The sequence below is a fragment of the Erpetoichthys calabaricus genome, chromosome 11 (assembly GCF_900747795.2).
Source record: "Erpetoichthys calabaricus chromosome 11, fErpCal1.3, whole genome shotgun sequence".
Taxonomy (NCBI): Eukaryota; Metazoa; Chordata; class Cladistia; order Polypteriformes; family Polypteridae; genus Erpetoichthys; species Erpetoichthys calabaricus.
The window spans coordinates 89468004-89488039 of record NC_041404.2 but is presented as its reverse complement, the minus strand read 5'-3'; the positions used below and the strand labels follow the sequence as shown (position 1 = coordinate 89488039).

General features: G+C 37.7%; 1 protein-coding gene across 6 annotated transcripts in view; it reads left to right on the top strand.

Annotated features, from left to right (window-relative positions):
• The window catches only part of atp2b3b (ATPase plasma membrane Ca2+ transporting 3b), a 608455-nt gene that overhangs the window by 326696 nt on the left and 261723 nt on the right, over positions 1-20036 (top strand). For all 6 annotated transcript variants that reach the window (XM_028813571.2, XM_051933859.1, XM_051933861.1 and 3 more), the window contains exons 3-4: positions 1453-1650; positions 3983-4240. In XM_028813571.2, coding sequence (XP_028669404.2) covers positions 1453-1650; positions 3983-4240 — 456 coding nt within the window. The remainder of the gene's footprint in view (positions 1-1452; positions 1651-3982; positions 4241-20036) is intronic.

Genomic DNA, 20036 nt, shown 5'->3' with positions numbered 1-20036 from the left:
CTGCAGCCCTTGTTCTATACTATTTGAAATTGGGGGGAAAAAATTCAAATATGTCAAGATCTAATTAATTAAATCTTAGAATAAGCATTTACTGTATATCGTTGTTTTTAAAGATTTGCTGAAGTTATAGTCATCACTTTCTCTTCAGTGGGAGTTGAATTATGGTTTAGGTTTGATATGATTGTATGGAATGTTTTTTTTTTTCTTCTTCAAACAGATTTAAAAAAAAAAAGTTTACAGCTGCTCTGAGAGGCAGTAGGGACAGGCAGGTTAACAGGTCTGCGTTGACAGCAACTCTTCACTTTGGTTTAAATATTCATTCAAAAATGTATGATAACAAGCCAGAAGACAAATCTTAACATTATTAATTAATAACATTAATTAATTACATTAAAACATGCATAACTCTAAATTTAAAAAAATCTTGTGTGTGCCTGTTCTGTTGGTGAAAACTTTGATTATTCCTGTTATTAGGCCTCTTTTTTTCTTATATACACTAAAGCTCCTTTCTGAGCAGGACACTCTAACCCTAATTAGTCACCTTTCTACAGTTAACATCATTTAAAGATATAAGCTTTATGGAATCCTTAAAATATTTGTTTCCTTTAAGAATTTGAAGTTAAGCAACTTGTTTAGAGTAACAATATAGGGAATGAAAGCACATTCTTATAGTTTATAGCCCAAAGTTAAAGTCATGAGGACACCTTTCTATTGTTGCAGGCATTTTCTCTGTAGCGTACAGTATATTTTAAGATGTGAAGGTTTTTCTCTAATTTTAAGCTGCTTAATTTTTAAATCAGAAAATGCAATAACTACAAAGAACACTGAAATAATCTGTTGGCAGCTTATCCCAGTATTAAAAAGACACACTGATAAATGCTTTGCATACCCTTTTTCTGAATTTTCATTTCCATAAAATTTATATTTCTGTTTTAAACTATAATATAGCAATCATTTATATTTTGGTAAAGTGGATGTTGGACAAACCCTGTATGGGTGTCCTTTTGTGGGTAACTACCTTTACCTGTCAACTGAACAAATGACAAAACTGGCTACATTTCAGTTATTCATATCTATCTGCAAAATAACCTCGGGGAAACTGCAATGATTTTTTCAAGAAAGATAAATATAATTGCACTTCCATTGCATATTAATGAGTGAACTGGACACTGATAAATGTTTTTAATAGACAACTTTAATAAAGAAGTTACATTGTGACAGAATAAGTGCATTATTCTGCTGGAAATTCAGGTGCATCCTGAAAAATACTGCTTTAAAAATCTACTACTTTTTGTATTCCTAAGCAACATATTTTTGAATTGCAGGTACCATTAACAAACCATAATTAAAGAATGAAATAATGGCATGAACAGAAGATGGAGATGAACTATGTCAGATATGAGATTTGGCATTCTGTTAACTATTATATTTCTCTCTTTCTCTTTCCTTCAGGGCTCTCAAACAATCCAGTTGATCTTGAGAAGAGACGGCAAATTTATGGGAAGAACTTCATCCCACCGAAAAAGGCCAAAACATTTCTACAGTTAGTTTGGGAAGCACTACAGGATGTTACCCTCATTATCTTGGAGATTGCAGCAATTATCTCTTTGGGTTTATCCTTCTATCAACCACCTGGAGAAGAAACCGAAGGTAGGTAGGCACATTCTTTAAAACACACACACAAAGCTCGGATATATTCATATATAGGTTATATCAATCATTTTGAAAAGGGCACATTACATTCTTCTTTTCAAGTTATACTGATTTTTATTTACTTGTTTGTAAGACCTCATAATCTAAGCATCTGCCTCTAGAATGATTCAGAAATATATGTCGTTTGTATATTGTGGTAACCAGGAATGCTATTTGTGAGGTCTCACTGGTAACTTATTCATCCACTGCATGATACTTTAAATACTGCACTGCAAATGTAAAACAGCATTTTATTCGACTATTTAATAGTGTCACAATAGCGTCTCAGTGAATGGAACAACATATCTACAACTGTTAAGACATTTTTTTGGGCACTGATATATCGTTTGGGTTTGTAAATCAACTGAAATTTTTAAATCATGGAACATACATATTGTATCAGGTATTTTTTGTTATTGCAGGGCTTCCTGGTAATCTGTATTTTAAGATAGGCTAGAGGCACAAATAAAATTGCAAGCCATATAAAATAATTTATGGTGAGCTGCACAGGTGCAGATAAATGCTTGCTGTTCCAGGCTAAGAGAAAAGCAGACTTCGATAGTGAACTTGTGGTAGGTCCATAAATAGTGATTTTCATTTACTGCATCCCCTTAAAATGGCTGTCCAAATCTATTTTGGTGGAGGGTTTTAACCTATTGTAGATGTAATTTACAAGAACGACGTTTTGGAGGGCATGAATTGGACTATATGATTATTTGGTGGTCACGTTTCTGGGTTAGTGCCAAACTTCCACTCAGTATATGTCTCTTCTTTTCTTTTTTTTATCACTATAAATTCAGATTTAACAACATATGCAAAAACAAAATTCCTGCTTTGTTTTCTGCCCATCATCTTAGTTTTTTTTTCTTTCTTAGCACCACATCTCACTACATCTTTTGATATCATTCTGTAGATTATGTATGTATTATAAATGAATGGTAATGATTATGGGTTAAGAATCTGAACTAGATAGATTAGATAGATAGATTAGATAGATTAGATAGATAGATATTTTTTTTTCTAAACCGAGATTGTGTTCTCTAATGTTTTATCCTTGCTTATGAGATAGTTTTATCTTATTTTCTATTTACTATATAATGTCTTTATCATTAACATACTGATTCACTTATTTCTTCAACTCTTCAGATTGCTTTGGACACAGCATATATTGCTCTTCGTATTACTACTAATTTTCCAAAATGTAAATAACCTAGTCATCAAAAAACTGATATGACAGTAAACTATTCTAAGGATCATAATCTTGTTGTGGTGAAGAGCTTTATTCATGGTTGCATCTGGTCTCCTCATGTTTGTGATTTAAATGATCATGATAGCAGAACACCACCAAAGGTGACTGTTTGGCTGTAAGAATATGCCATTTCTGCTGTTTAAGAACAAGGTTGTTGTTCTTACCCCATTCACCTCACTGGCATATCCTTGAGTGACTTTCTGTTCAACAAGGCTTAATTCTGTTCTCAGTGAGGCTTAACTCCTCAAATCTGAGACATCACTTCTAATTCAAAGCTGGCTGTTCAGACTTAAGTAAGTCTGGGTCTTGTTCATGAGTGAATGCAAGTGAGAATCTTGAATCACTTAATATGTGAATTGAAACAGCAGCTGAATTTAAAGGTGAAACTCTCCATTTACCAATTGATTTAAACCAACATCTTTCAACTTTGGTCACATCTGGATAGTGATGGAAAAATAAAAGTATTATTCTTTTCCCCATTTCTTTCTGAAAACATGTAGCGGATGGCCTGGAGTTGCTGCTTATCAGGATCAAGAAAAGTTATTTGAGGTAGAGAGTTCTAATGACATAGAAGATGATTCCCAATGGGCATAATGGAGAGATTATATCACATATTGTTCCAGGAAAATTACCAACTAGCAGATGGACTCTGTTGCTATAGAAAGAAAGGGTAACTGGCCTACTCTGCTAATTTTGCCACAATAACCCTTAACAATGCTAGACTTGCAGAACAAACAGGCCTTAATCTAATGCTACTTAATTATATTACCCCTTTGTAAATTGCTTTGGATAAAAGTGTCTGCCAAGTAAATAAATGTAATTGTAAATGTTTCGGTTATTATCTACCAATTTTAGGTAAAGGTCGATTAGAAAAGGATTTCATAACTTTCTACCTTATACATATCCCAGAATTTCTATATGTTTTTATTTCTGCTTCAATAATTTTGTAAAATCAATTTAAGTGAATGTTTTCCTTTAAATTACAAATGTTTGAAAAATATGGGATAATATTGTGAAGCAATTTCTTTTGTTTAACTTCAGTGTGTGGAAATGTGGCAGCTGGAGCAGAAGATGAGGGCGAGGCAGAGGCAGGCTGGATTGAGGGGGCAGCCATCTTATTATCTGTCATCTGTGTAGTCCTGGTGACGGCATTCAATGACTGGAGCAAAGAAAAGCAGTTTCGTGGTCTTCAGAGTCGCATCGAACAGGAGCAAAAGTTTACTGTTATTCGCAATGGCAATGTTATCCAGATTCCTGTGGCTGAACTGGTGGTTGGAGACATTGCGCAGGTGAAATATGGTAAGTAGTATGAAAAATTAATGGCTGTCCATAGATTTTGATGGATTGATTTAATTGTATTTTTAATACAATGTGGGAATAAATTCCAATTTTGGTAAATTAAGAGACCCTCTATGGGATCCCTCATCTGCCTTTAGTTGTAATCTATTTTCTTTGACACCTCACTATTCTACTTCTTTAGTAATATAAACATTTGAGCTTCAAAGAATGAATGCTGTCAGTTTTAAAATTTCTAATATTCTCCTTCCACTGGGCCACTCATGCAACCTGTCCAATATGCCATGTTGAATATCTTGTCTTCAGACATAAACAGTGCATTTCACCAACTCTAGGATCAATCTGCTTGAGCCTACCTAATTTAAATTTACCAACCATCAATCAAGGAAGCAATCTGAGTTGAAGAGTCATGTCAGTCACTGTTGCCTTGTAAATTAATTGAGTTAATCAGTATTTTAATTATTTGCTTAAACATGTTGGGGCCCGCAGTGTTTTAATAAAGGACACCTCCTGTGAATTTAAAATACAATACTCAACTATACAGTACAGTAATCCCTCCTCCATCGCGGGGGTTGCATTCCAGAGCCACCCGCGAAATAAGAAAATCTGCGAAGTAGAAACCATATCTTTATATGGTTATTTTTATATTGTCATGCTTGGGTCACAGATTTGCGCAGAAACACAGGAGATTGTAGAGAGACAGGAACGTTATTCAAACACTGCAAACAAACATTTGTTTCTTTTTCAAAAGTTTAAACTGTGCTCCATGACAAGACAGAGATGACAGTTCTGTCTCACAATTAAAACAATGCAAACATATCTTCCTCTTCAAAGGAGTGCGAGTCAGGAGCAGAGCATGTCAGAGAGAGAGAGAAAGAGACAAAAGCAAACAAATCAATAGGGCTGTTTGGCTTTTAAGTATGCGAAGCACCGCGGCACAAAGCTGTTGAAGGCGGCAGCTCACACCCCCTCTGTCAGGAGCAGAGAGAGAGAGAGAGAGAGAGAGAGAGAGACAGATAAAAACAAACAGTGAAAAATCAATACGTGCCCTTTGAGCTTTTAAGTATGCGAAGCACCGTGCAGCATGTCGCTTCAGGAAGCAGCTTGCACAGAAGGTAGCAACGTGAAGATAATCTTTCAGCATTTTTAGACGAGCGTCCGTATCGTCTAGGTTTGCGAACAGCCCCCCTGCTCAATCCCCCTACGTCAGGATCAGAGAAACTCAGCGCAAGAGAGGGAGAAAAGCAAGTTGGGTAGCTTCTCAGCCATCTGCCAATAGCGTCCCTTGTATGAAATCAACTGGGCAAACCAACTGAGGAAGCATGTACAAGAAATTAAAAGATCTATTGTCCGCAGAAATCCGTGAACCAGCAAAAAATCTGCGATATATATTTAAATATGCTTACATATAAAATCCGCGATGGAGTGAAGCCGCGAAAGGCGAAGCGCGATATAGCGAGGGATTACTGTACATCAATTATCAAATTGCTTTATCCAAATAAGGATCACAGAGAACTGTTGTCCATCTTGGCAGCCTTGGTCTCAAGACAGGAGTCAGTCTTGAATTGAGCTTGTGTTCTGTTACAGGGCACTCTCCCACAATGAACCAATTCATAGTTGCAAGAAAACCTAACACATTCATGACTGAGATGTGTCAGGATACCCAAAATACCTAGAAACACAGAGAGAACATACAAACTCTACTCATAATTTGGCTGGAATTCACACCCTACTTTCTGGAGCTGTATGGAAGTAGCCCTAATCACACTGTTAATGCAATGGCAGTAATCTCCAAAATTAATCCTGTTATTGTATGCTAAGACCAGATCAGCACTGAATCATCCTCAGCTCAGAGCACACTGCAACTGACACAAAAAGACCATGCAATCTATACACACAAATACACATACTATATTATACATGCACAGAGTTTGAACTTTGTTCCTTTTCTCTGTTTCCACAAAAAATTTCCAACTATTTTTACTGCCACACCTGGACTCATGGGGATTACTGATATTTTAACTAAAGGATGGCGGTTTGGGAGAGCCACATATGCTACGCGACATAAGTGTGATATCTGCTCCAGTTTTTTCAATCTTAAAAGTTACTACTTTACCACACACAAGAGTTTTACTCGCCAGTGGCTCTTAATATCAGGTTCCTCCACACTCCCCAAGAAAAACGGCTCATTATCGCTGTCTGCAGCTTTTACCACGACTGTTCTAACAGTCTTACTTTTGCAAACAACAGCAAAGTGTCCCATTTTATTACACTTACGACAGTTATTACTATAAGCTGGAAAGTGTCTCAGGCCATGCAGTCTGTTGCACCTTGAACAGCGTGTTTTCTCCGTCAGCGTTTGCTCTTGCCGCACTGTCTTTTTTTTCCCAGGATAATGTTTTCCTCCTCCGCACTGCACCGTCAGTGTCCCAGCGTCCGCGTCTGTGATCATGGCAGTCTGCGTTTTAGCAAGCTCCGACTGGCTTGAGATTTGCACTGGTCGATACCAAAGTTAACTCGCTTTCCATCTGCAGTTTCCATGAGACTTCTCAGTCCGCAATTCCTATCACGACTGTCTCTAATTTGCTGCTCTTTCATACCGCCAAACTCGCAATATTCAGCAAGCTTATACAGACAGGCTTCTGACAAACGCTTCAACTGTCTTTTCCGGCTTTTGCGAGCACTGATTAAAACATGCTTTTTCATAGGGTTGCCATATTAGAAAATTAGAAATATGGGACACTCTTAAAATCTCTCGCTATATTACTATATATATATAAATTTATACATGCCCCCTACACACTCTGACCAATATATTATATAAACGTAGAGACATACGTTAAAAACATAAAGCAAGGATTTTAATGGGTTATGAGGAAAACAAAAGTAAAATCTTTTGAAAATTATGTACTGAAAGTGCACCACAGTTTTGCTTCAAAACAGCTTCTGCCTTGTTTGATAAATGTCCATTTGCTGGAATATTCATCAAAAAATTTACATTTACGTTTTGGCATCTTGGGATGGATGGATTAGTTTTTAAGTTAGAAAAAAAGTGGGCCATGGTAAGTACAGTAGTAACAACACACTTTGTTGACACTGTATGATGCAATGCTGATACAGAACTGCACAGCAGCGCGGCTAGAGAGCAAAACGGTAACAGTGTAGCCGTCCTCCGCCAACAATAGCAACCGAACAAGTTGCAAACAGGCAGCAAACACTAGTTTCCTCGTTACATTTGGGTTATTTTTATCAAGAGAAAAGAAAGTATACTGTAATTACTTAAAAGTTAAACTAAGTACTGTATCGTAAGAAAGTAGTAAAAATATATTTTTATTACAAAATTTGAAAATAGGTTTAGGTTTCTTTATTTAGTCATGTTTACACAGGAAAACATGAAATTTGCCTTCTCATTTGCATCTAATAACAGGTAAAAGACAGAGTGAAATAAAACAGACAAATAGAAATAAGAAAGGTTAAGGTAAGGCAGTTAGATAAAACATATTTACACCAAAAAAAAAAAAAGGTAACAGGATATATATCAAAACATTAAACATTATCTCTGATATTTCTTATTGAAAAGTCGTATGGCACTAGGAAGAAAGGAGTTTCTGGAGCGATTTGTGTGAGTTTTCAAAGCAACTATCCTTCCTGATTTGCTGAAGTTTGGTTCTACATGTAATGGATGTCTGTCATCAGTTGAGATGATTTCCAGTTTCTTTAGCATTGCCCTCTGACACACACTAGTCAAATCATCTACATCAGCCCCAATAACTTTAGCTGCATACTTCGTAATCTGCTGGAGCTTTTTTGAGTTTTGGTTTGTCAGACTATTAAACCAGGCAATGAAACTGATCACAGACTGGATCATACTGCAATAGAAGGACAACATGAGGTCCTTGTCTACTTTAAATAGTTTGAGTTTATGGAGGAGAAATAAGCGCTGGTTGCATTTAGAAAATAATTTTTTTGTATTTGTATTCCAGTTAAGATTGTTATCTAGGTAAGTTCCTAAATATTTATATTCATTCACTATTTCTACCTCCTCTCCCAGAACTACAATAGGTGAACATACAGATTTCTGTCTCTTAAAATCAAATATCATTTCTTTGGTCTTTTTTACATTCAGAGTGAGAAAGTTTTTATTGCACCAGTTTACCATACAGTCCACTTGATTTAGATAGTGGCTTTCATCCTCCCCAGATATGCATCCTATGATCATGGTGTCATCCGCATACTTAATAATGGAGCAGTGGTCATTGTTCTGTCTCAGGTCACTTGTGTACAGAGTAAACAGTAATGGTGATAAGACACACCCCTGTGGACTTCCTGTGTTTGAATGAATTGCTATTGAAAAAGTGTCCTGAACTTTAACTGTCTGTGAACAATTTAAAAGAAAGTTCTGAATCCATAGTGTGATAAATGGGTTTACATTCATACTGTTTAATTTCCCAATCAGTATATGAGGCTGTATAGTATTGAACGCTGAAGAAAAATCCAAAAATAGTGCTCTGACATATGAACCAGGCTGATCAAGAAAGGTATAGATTTGATGTAAGATAACAAGCAGAGCATCTTCCACACTTCTGTTTGCACAATAAGCAAATTGATTGTTGTCTTGAAAATACTTTGTCTCTGTCATTAAAATGATTTTCACCAAGTGTTCAAAGCATTTCATTGGAATAGATGTAAATGCCACTGGTCTATAGTCATTTAAACAGCTTGGCCTAGAAACCTTAGATACAGGTCAGAGACCAGTTAAAAAGCAAATGAAAAACTGGGGAGAGCTGCTTAGAGCAAGACTTTAAGAGCTGACCTGATATGCCGTCTGGTCCCACTGCACTGTTTGTTTTGGCCTGCCGCAAGCCTTTTTCCACTTCAGTTAAACTGAACCCAATCACAGCAGAAAATGGACATTTGGGTGTCCCTGAAAGGTCAGTACGGGACAGGGGACAAAATGATCAAACATGGGACATGTCCTGTATATAAGGGACGTCTGGCAACCCTACTCTTTCATAAATCACATTCCTGCGTAGAATAACATGTTCACTGAATTTTCCTACCACATCTTCAAAATTATTGGTATTCATCCCCACTTTGAAAGTGAACACGCCAAATATTGTCTCAGCCTCTTTCCCCATAGCATTAATTAAGGCATTTACTTGCACTTCACCTTCTTCTTTGTTCAGTTTTGCGGCAACTTTGACGCACAAGAAACGCTGAATCCATGCTGGCCACGCAGTCGGCTGACTTAAATCAAAGGTCTCCGGTGCATTAAACTTTGACATTTTTTTTTTCGTTCGTCAAGGAGGCTTCCACTGCTGACTTTACTTCAAGACCACTACTGACACCATGTCATGCCACCTGGATCTTCCTTGATTAATAAAGTCCAGACTGAAACGGGTTACTGAATGCAATGCACGTTTATTACTCCTTCCAACAACTTCAACAGTTCAACCCCCATAAATCCAACAGTTCCCGTATGTCCTATCCGAAAGCATCATGAGAACTGTAGTGCTTACAAAGTGGTGGCGCCACTTTGTGTCTCTGCCGCTCGTGTTGTGAAGAGGGGGGCTGAACGCACCCCAAGGAGACGTGGTTGCTCCTTTGAAATCCCCTCTTAAACGGTGATACAATGGGAAACAAATAGTGGTGTGTGTGTGTGGTTTTTTTTTTTGGTTTTTTTTAATATATACCTCCTGTTTGCTTGATCAGCTGCTGGCTTGCTGCTGCTACCATGCTGCGTGATCTGCACCTTGCGCAGCGCTTCGAATATTTAAAAACCTGTACAGCAGCTGTCTTTGTCATCTACTCTTTATCTGTTATATCTGGCCCCAGGCATGGTTAAATCTCTTGGCACAAAGTTTCCTCTCGCGGGGCATCAGTTCTTGATATTTTTTTAGTTTTATAATTTAAAAATGGAATAAGAACACATCTCACCACGACCCTCTAGCTTTTACATGATTTTGACTAAATTGGAAACAAAATGGCTTCAGGTGTCAGCACAGCATAATTCTTCTCTCCTTCTCACTCATGGTTCTCTATTTAAGCAAGGAATGAGAGAGCGGACTGTGACATCACACTGTGGTTCCAAAAGAGCAAACACTGAATGAAAAACTTGTAAAATATTCACGCCATCCAAGCAGCTAACAGGGAGGAAAGGATGAATGAAAATATCAATCTGAAGTTAAATATTCACTGGGACTGAAATGCAGCAAAAGCTAGAGAAGTGGATGGGGAAATACTGAAATACTGCTTGCACAAACCATTATAAATGAAGAAAAGCAATGGGAAATGTTTGACTAGAGCCAAGCCATGTGACTTGAGTCATATGCAGTTTAGCTAGAATTATATCAGTGTAAAAAAATCAACTACAAACACCTTAGGTTAAATGCATCGACAGTTAAATAAAAGTAGAAGACAAAGGCACAAACATTGTTTTACATTTATCGATAAATGGTGATATAATAATACAAAAAAAGAGCCACAGCTTGTATTAAGCAATAAAGGCAAAACATGTTATGAAAGCAAAAGCATGATATTACTTAACCCAGTAATGGGGATCTTCATATGTGTAAAACTGTAACTGCCATGAAAAACAAAGAAGGGTTGCGTTTTTTTTCACAATGTTATTGTAATTTCAGTTAGTTTCTATGTAGCTTTGTATACCTGAAGTCTGTCCTACACCCTATAGTCAAAAGCTAGCAATCTTTGCCTTCTTAAAAAGAATGTGATGTTTTATAATTTTAAAATGCCAATCTAAGGGGCTAAAAATTTTTCAGAAGATTATACAATTGTTTACTTTTGTTTAATATTCTCTGCATTACTCTGATTTTGACATGAAAAGTAAGATATTAGTTAAATAAAGAAATAAAAAAATTACATTAACTAAACCTATACTAACTTAATAATTTTAGTTTTCATGAGGGTACCAGGATAATACAGTGGCAAAAGCTTTTGTCTCAGAAGGCTGGATTCAATTCTCAGTTGGTTAGTAGCTGTGTGGAGTGTCTCTCTGTGGTTTTCCTCTGAATTCTCCAGTTTCTTCCCACATTTCAAAGACATGCAGGCAAAGCTGACTGGAAACTATAAACTGCCTCATTATGCACGAGTGTGTAGACTGACATTCTGTTCAAGTTTTGTTGCCATCTTGAGCCCTTATAAAGCTCAAGCAGGTATAGAATATGGATGGATGATATTTTCAGGAGACTAACAGCAGAGAGAGAAAGAGAGCAAATAAACAGCTTGTTTGTTTTATACCTGTTCCCTGAAGATGCAAATAAAGAGAATTTAAAAATACTGATAGATGAATAGCTGTGTTATGAAGCCTGTTAATACTTAGGCATGGGTTTAGCAATATCTTGAGCTCTTACATTTGTTTGAGTTGTTACCAGATGGCTGATGTTAGTCAGTGGTGGAGACATATCCCACTTTTTCCATAAAAGCAATGCTGATGAGCAGAAATTACATTTTTGTCTTGACATATATGTAGCATTTTCCTTATCATGGATCTTGTAAAGGACACAATTAAATATCTACTGTTTGAATTTAATGTTTTCCACCAATATGATAGTACTAATTACCATATTTTTTCTAATTTATAGTTAAAAATGCAATAATTTTAGCAGTGACTATACTTGTGTATTTCTAGTACTATGGTTGAAAGTATATTTAGATATACTAAATGCAGGATTTTATATTTCCTGAAAACATAAACAAAACCAGTTAAAGACAACAACTGTTTCCTGGAGAGTATACACCATGTACCTTGATTTAAAATGCAAAGCCTGCCATCCATTTACACATGTACCTTGCCCTGTCCTATTTAGTTGTCTTTTTGTCAGGTTTACAGAACCAAAACACTGTCTAAGTATTCTGGATGTGTTATAGAAGCAGAACAGTAAACGTATAGAAATTTGAACAAAAACATAAAATCAATTGAATATTCTTGATGATAACACAAGAAAGCTAGCTGAAACATGCTACTTCAGGGTCATTGAAGCTATTGTATGAGTCTGGGCCATCTGGCTCAAAGAGGAATCCTCTTACTTGACCATATTTAGCACAGATGTTGGATTAATCTGATTTCTCAGTCTTCCTTTTGGTATACTCTTTGATCAGGTCTTACAGTAGAAAGCTGATAAGCATGAATGCCTTGATAGTTACAGTGACAATGTAGGAGATTTTGGACCAAAGATAAACATCCATCCATCCATTTTCCAACCCGCTGAATCCGAACACAGGGTCACGGGGGTCTGCTGGAGCCAATCCCAGCCAACACAGGGCACAAGGCAGGGAACCAATCCTGGGCAGGGTGCCAACCCACCGCAGGACACACACAAACACACCCACACACCAAGCACACACTAGGGCCAATTTAGAATCGCCAATCCACCTAACCTGCATGTCTTTGGACTGTGGGAGGAAACCGGAGCGCCCGGAGGAAACCCACGCAGACACGGGGAGAACATGCAAACTCCACGCAGGGAGGACCCGGGAAGCGAACCCAGGTCCCCAGATCTCCCAACTGCGAGGTAGCAGCGCTACCCACTGCGCCACTGTGCCGCCCCAAAGATAAACATGAAGGTAATTTTCATTCAATGGTACAACACTATTATGAATGTGGAATGAGACAGTAAAAGATTATCATTACAAGAGCCACATGTTCTATCAACCTCTGGTCAGATTTTGCATTCCTCAACATATACCTCATATCATGGATTGGTATGGTTTTGTCTTTTACTCGCAAAAATGCGGACATATACCTCTAAGAAGAAGACACAGCACAGAAAGGACAGTTTCAAAAAATATATTTAACCCGGATTTCTGCAGGACATGCTGGGAGCAACTGCCAATTGGAGAAACTCAAAACAGAAGCTACCTATCTGGAGTTGAATGTTTACATAAAATGTACAAGAGAGAGGAGTTTCTGAAGAAGGAAAATTTCTTTTGTATTGCTCTGGAGTATCTAAATTTTTCCAGCAGGACAGAACATTTTACTTATATTTTTAGTGGTTTGATAGTTACATCAAGTGGTACCTTCTTCTACATCCAGAAATGTGAGAATTAAAATCTGGACTTCTATTTTAAAATTTTACTGCTGACAGATTTATTATATGTGATGTTACAATGTAATGTAATTTGCTATCTCCGTGCTTTATTTTGGGAATCCATTTGTTGTTTGAGGGAGGTTTTGTTTGTGTGTGATGTTATTAATACACTTTTCCTTATATCATCAGTCACCAATGACTGGATAGGGATTATTAATAAGCCCCAAACTGTTTATTATATGTGTTTGCATATAATGTATGAAGCACCTATTGCTATAGTCAATGTTTGTCCAAATGAAACAACTCTACCCCCCAGTGGACCACTTTAAGTATGCTTATTCATCAAGGGAATTTGTCGACAGTTCAATTTTCGGTGAGATATCTTGAACAGATGATGCTGCACAGAGTTTTGAAATTTCTAAATTTCCTATTGAAAAGCATTGGTGAATCCACAGACTCTTCTATGCTAAAACAGAGAACTATTCTGTGTGACTCCAACTACAAATTACTTTACAGTTTCAATTTTACCTTGACAGCGGTTACATCAAATTGTAGATTTTGCATATTTTTCTCTTTTGACCTACAATAGCCATTACTGACAGCAAACATCCTCAGTACAAGTTAGTGAAACAGCAGCAGACTGGGCGAGCAGGTAGGAAGTTACTCACTGTCACAAGTTGTTTCCATGAAGCCTTGTGGGCAATCTTCTGTCAGCAAGTCCAGTTAGGTATGTGCAAAAACCTCTGCACCAGCAAGTTGTTTCTGCTTTATGAAGTCTTTTTCAGCTGCTTGAGCACAAAAGGAAGACAACCAGTGTGTACACCTTTCACTTTTCTCGATGCTTTCATAACAAGTCATAACAAGCAAATTAAATGATCTTCCTAACTCTAAAGGCACAAAATTAAAGGAAGGAAAACAGAAGGTTATCTAGATATAAAGTACCCTGTGGTGTATAAGCTGTTATTCATCAAGTAAATAACCATTTTCACAGTACTAACCTGACACTATACCAGCCTCAAAGCTACATTTTCTGCAGTTTATAATGACTCACTATTTCACTGTCAGTATAATTTACTAGGGTGACTAGACGTCCCGGTGACAGTCTCAATTTCAGCTTTACATACAGATAAATAACTGAGGAATATCAAACTGTCACAGTTTTAACAGCCTGCCGATCTAGTAAACTTTATCAATGTTGCAAACATTGCTTTGCCAAAACAAACATCAGCAAACTATATTTAGAACTGCACACACAAAACTCTAAGGGGGGGGGGGGGGGGGGGGCCCTGCTTGATTAACAAGTACTGGCATTTATTAGTTTCCATTTCAAGTACTGTGTGGAATCACATGCTTATTTGTGAAAGCACTTTTTCCTCAAGCCATGATCCCCCTTCGATGATGATGAGATAAAGCAGGCATTAAACAAAGGAGGTTGCTCATGGGTATATATACTACACAGGTTTCTTAGTTTGGGACTTTGAAAATCTGATAACTCCCCAATTTACCATTAGAGTGCCACATTCACATGAAATACAATGGTCATTTGCTGTAATGAAGTTTGCCTTTCACTTGTGTTATTTCCTAACATTTGTCATAAATGAAAAGCTTTTTAGGTCCCATTTCATGAAAGTTACTATGGCCGGACATGCTCAACCAAAGAAAGAATTAACAACAAAAGTTGTTTGCCAGTTAACATAATATAAATAAAAAACAATAAATTTCACTGTAACGGTAGTCCCCAGGTTACGGACATCCGACCTACAACTTATGTACGGGCCGCAGTTGCGACGCATGCGCCTCAGTAACTGCTGCTCCATCATCTTCGGCCTGGGGACGCTGCAAGCGGTGGCTGGACTGAGGCTGGCCGATTTCGCTGCCCACACAGTGTAGTGTCCTTCGGGCGGCTCCCAGCAGCAAGCAGTTTCACTGCCCACCCACCACACACAGCTGCCCCATTCATTCTCAGTGGGCGGCTGGTAATGCTGCAAGTGGTGGCTGGATGGAGGCTGGCGATTTCGCTGCTCACGCAGTGTAGTGTCCCTTGGACGGCTCCCGGTTTCACTGCCCGCCCACCACACATGGCTGCCCCGTTCGTGGGCGGCTGGTAATGCTGCAAGCGGTGACCCGGTTGTGGCTGAACGGAGGCCATTGAGGGTGAACAGGGCGGCAGTGGGTAGCATTGTAGTGTGCATCGGATGGGTGCCTATTGAATGGGGGCGATTCACTACTCGCCTTTGGCCGCACCATGTTCGTTCTCAGTGGGCGGATACTGCAGGGAGCATACTGTAGTGGAGGTGACTGTGAGGTGGGCTGGTGATGAACCGCCCGTCGATGTCCCCATTCATTCTCAATAGCAAGCCTGCTTGCACTGTTACGTATATAGCAGGAAGTTGTCTCTTGTCAGTACATCAGACGTGTTGACAACTGGTGCCTTCCTGCTGTGATAGCGTGTACAGTGCTGTGCAGAAGAGCTCATCTTAATCTTTTGTCTTCACCCCTCAACAATGTCTCTGAAACACAAATCTGATGCAAGTGCTGGTGATACAGTAATGAAGAGAAAAAACATCACCATTGAAAATAAAGTAGAAGTAATAAAAAGGTCAGAGTGTGGTGAAACTCCATCATTCATTGGCAGAGCACTTGGTTACAGTCGGTCAACAGTAGCATTCATTAAATTTATGTACCTGTTCCGACTTGCATACAAATTCAACTTAAGTACAAACCTACAGTCCCTATCTCGTACGTAACCCGGGGACTGCCTGTATATGAATATGGGGTGTGTGTGCGCATGTGTGTATAGGTGTTTATGTGGATGTGCAAGCAAACCTTTGAACTAGGGTCTTGCCCAGGCCTGTTTTCAGTCTTTTGCACTGTCCTAGTGAAATAGCCTCACTATAGCCTCTTGACTCAAACAGTAGAAGCATATGAGCTGTGTAATGTAAAAGAAATTAGGAAGTGTTGAACTACAAGAGCAGTTGTTGAAGAGTATGAGATTTGGGGCATTCTTTTAAGGTGTACATACTGTAATAAAGATTATAAAAGGGAATAAGGTCGCACTAGGACCCTGCCTCAACAAAACTGAGTATGGCCATTGGCTATTAAGTGAAATACCACAATAATAGTCATATACATTACAGTAAATAACTACAACAGTATAGCAATCTAAACAGGCTTTGTAGTCCTAAAGCCCCAGATGAGCTTCACAAACTAAAAACACCTGTCCCTGGACATGCCATTTCATACAGCGGTCTCCAGCACATGTCATTGTTATCTGAGACTATACAAATAAATGAGAACTATCTGTAGTATAGGCAACTGTCAAGATGTTATGTATTGCTTAGAAGTATGGGCAGTCACTAGTGGAATATGGAAGAGTATACTGCAGAGAATTTCTAAATATACCACAATGTGCTAAGTACTTTTTAAAGTTTATAGTACTGATAAGTTCTGATAAAGTATAAGTTCTTAATACTTCTAAGTCAAAGTAAATTGCCTCAGCCAGAGGTCATTATATACAAGGAAAAACAAAAATTGAAAAAAATAGTGACAGTAGAACCCAAAAAATATAACCCCATAGTTCAGCTAAATCACATTTTTCTTTGCCAATGAAAGCAAAATCAAGGAGAATGGATATTGGCACCTTGCACCAGTATCACATGGTCTTTTGTAGATATCTATCATATAGCTTGACATGCAGAGCATAAACCTAGTAAACAGCACATTCCAGAACACTCAACTGAGGTAGACTCACTACCTGCTTCATATTAAACAAGATCTGAGTCAATAGTTAGGCCAAAAACTATGCTATCCTACTGTATGTGTAAAAGTGGGTTATTTTACATGACTGGAGGAGGAGGACGCAAGCATTAAAAGTTTATATACATCACCAAGTTGTAATTGTAAATCAAAATCAATCAACAGCCAATGTGAGCTTTATTGTATTTCATATATTAAATATATCATTTAAAAATTATTTGCTCAATGTGAAACTCACCATTGAAACCTAGTTTTTAGCATTCTATGAACTACAAATTCCATATGGTCCACATTTATGTATTGTCTACCTTAATCTTTATATCTCAAGACAAGGAAGTAAAATTATCAATAGCAGGCATGTGTCATCTATTGTGCTCTCTACAAACTTAAATAGGGTTGGCTTTGAAGATTGATTTTGAAATTCCTTCTTAACAGCTACATCTAAGACCTAGCACATTTATCACATAACTTTGTAAGATGTGAGATTGATAATATAATTGGACGCTGCAAATGATGGACCAGTGTTTAAGTGGAAGGCTTTTGCAAGCAAATGAGAGAAGATGAATTTACAAAGTACTAGGGGGCTTCGCTTGCCAACCCCCGTGTTTGGTTTTCCAGATACACACTTTTAAGATTTTTTTTTTCTTTGAATTGTTGCTATTTCATTAGTTTCACTTTTATTTCAGAACTTCTTTAAAAACAATGTTTGGAATCTTTAGAGTCCCAACATGCTGAATCTTTTAAATGAGGTCTATGAGACATGTTTAATGACTTTATACCATATTTCAGGATAGGTTTCTCTGTTTGGAATTTCAGCACAGAAAACAATCTACATCATCAGCAGTTAATTATTTTTTTTTGCAAAGTAACCAATAAATGCATGTGAGGTAACCCCCGTTTTTGAAATTCTCTGACTTAAACTTCAAAGCCTTACAATATTTACATACTTCAGACATATCACCTATGTCCATATATTCGATCTCTATTCACCTTTTCGTTATTTCTCCGAAGAATAATTTCTCTTTGATTGTGCTAATGCGCAATGTTTTGACACTCGTTTTTTTTCTGCTTTCATATTCTGTATCTTGCTCTGCATGTGTTTTGTGCCTACATTTTTTTTGAGTCTTTTGAATTCCACTGTTGTCATTATCTATAACCTGCTCTGCATGTGTTTGGCCCCGTTGTTTTTTTAACCTCTTTATGACGTTTTACTTCATTTTATACTCTGTCTTTTATTTCTGACCTCGCTTTGTCCTGCTATTTTTTCACTTACACCTGGTCTGTGATGACTATTTTCCCCTTTTTCGAGTAATAATTTCCTTTTGTTTGTGCTAATGCGATCTTTACTATCTTTTTTTGATTCTGTAGCAACCTTCACGTCCAGCTCGAAAAGAAAAGGAGTAAAACCAGACAGACGTAGTAAAGTCTCACAAAAGTTGTACTTGAACAATCAAGAAAAGAACGCCGACTTTGTAACCCCAAACACAACCTTCCAGCACCCTCTCCAACACCTCCTCCCGTTCTGACCCCCCCCCCCCTTATCACATCAATCAATACCCCACTGTCAGTCTTCCGTGCTGTACTCCGCCCAATCTCAATCGAACCAAATAGCCACTCAAAAAAAAAAAAGGCTTCAACCTGCCAGAGACACTACAATACTTTTGAATTTTACTGCTTTCATATTCTTTGTCTTTTAATTCTGAGCCCGATTGGACGTGCTTTTTTTTTCAATTCCACTTGTTCCAGGCTGATTATTACTTTCCTTATTTTCTGAATTTGCACCTTGATTATTCTTTTTCTTTTCTGCATTTTTTTCTCTCCAGCGCTTTTGAGTCTCTCTTCTCTGCACTGCTCTTTCTTCTTCGCTTAGTCGTTGACGTTTTATCTATAACGTATTGTCCTTATACGCTTTATATGCACTGAGAGCCCTGGATCTGTGTGTGCTCAAAGCCTTGACACGACTGAGTGTTTTGCTGCCCATGGCCTTATTTGATATAGGTTGTAAGTAGGGCGTGTCTTGCAAGAATCTCATGTTCTACGTCCCCGCGAGATGCTCTGTGGCCAATCTCTTTCATCTCGTGAGTCTTTTAAGTGTCTTCCGTGATCTTCACGTCTCATATCCCTAGTCTTTCTCTAGGATTTTTTTTATAATAAAGAGATTTCTTTTGAAGGTTAAACTCCTGCTAGCAGACCATGCATTTTCATTTTGGTAGAAAAGGTGTCAGTTTCCATTTCAATTAAATAGCTGTTGACACAATCAATAAGGCACAAGGGCAAACTCTTCAAGTAAAAGCTGTTGATTTACTCATGGAGAATTACACTTTTATGTTGTAATATCAATATTAGAAAACTTTAGAAATTTAGAGTGCTGGCAAACAACAATAACTCCAACAATTCTGATGGCAAAGAACTGTTATGTGATTGAACATTCAAAGCTTTTACTTGATCTACAGTTAGGTCCATAAATATTTGGACAGAGACAACTTTTTTCTAATTTGGTTCTGCACATTACCACAATGAATTTTAAATGAAACAACTCAGATGCAGTTGAAGTGCAGACTTTCAGCTTTAATTCAGTGGGGTGAACAAAATGATTGCATAAAAATGTGAGGCAACTAAAGCATTTTTGAACACAATCCCTTCATTTCAAGGGCTCAAAAGTAATTGGACAAATTAAATAACTGGAAATAAAATGTTCATTTCTAATACTTGGTTGAAAAGCCTTTGCTGGCAATGACAGCCTGAAGTCTTGAACTCGTGGACATCACCAGATGCTGGGTTTCCTCTTTTTTAATGCTCTGCCAGGCCTTTACTGCAATGGCTTTCAGTTGCTGTTTGTTTGTGGGCCTTTCTGTCCGAAGTTTAGTCTTCAACAAATGAAATGCATGCTCAATTGAGTTAAGATCAGGTGACTGACTTGGCCATTAAAGAATTTTCCACTTCTTTGCTTTAATAAACTCCTGGGTTGCTTTGGCTGTATGTTTTGGGTCATTGTC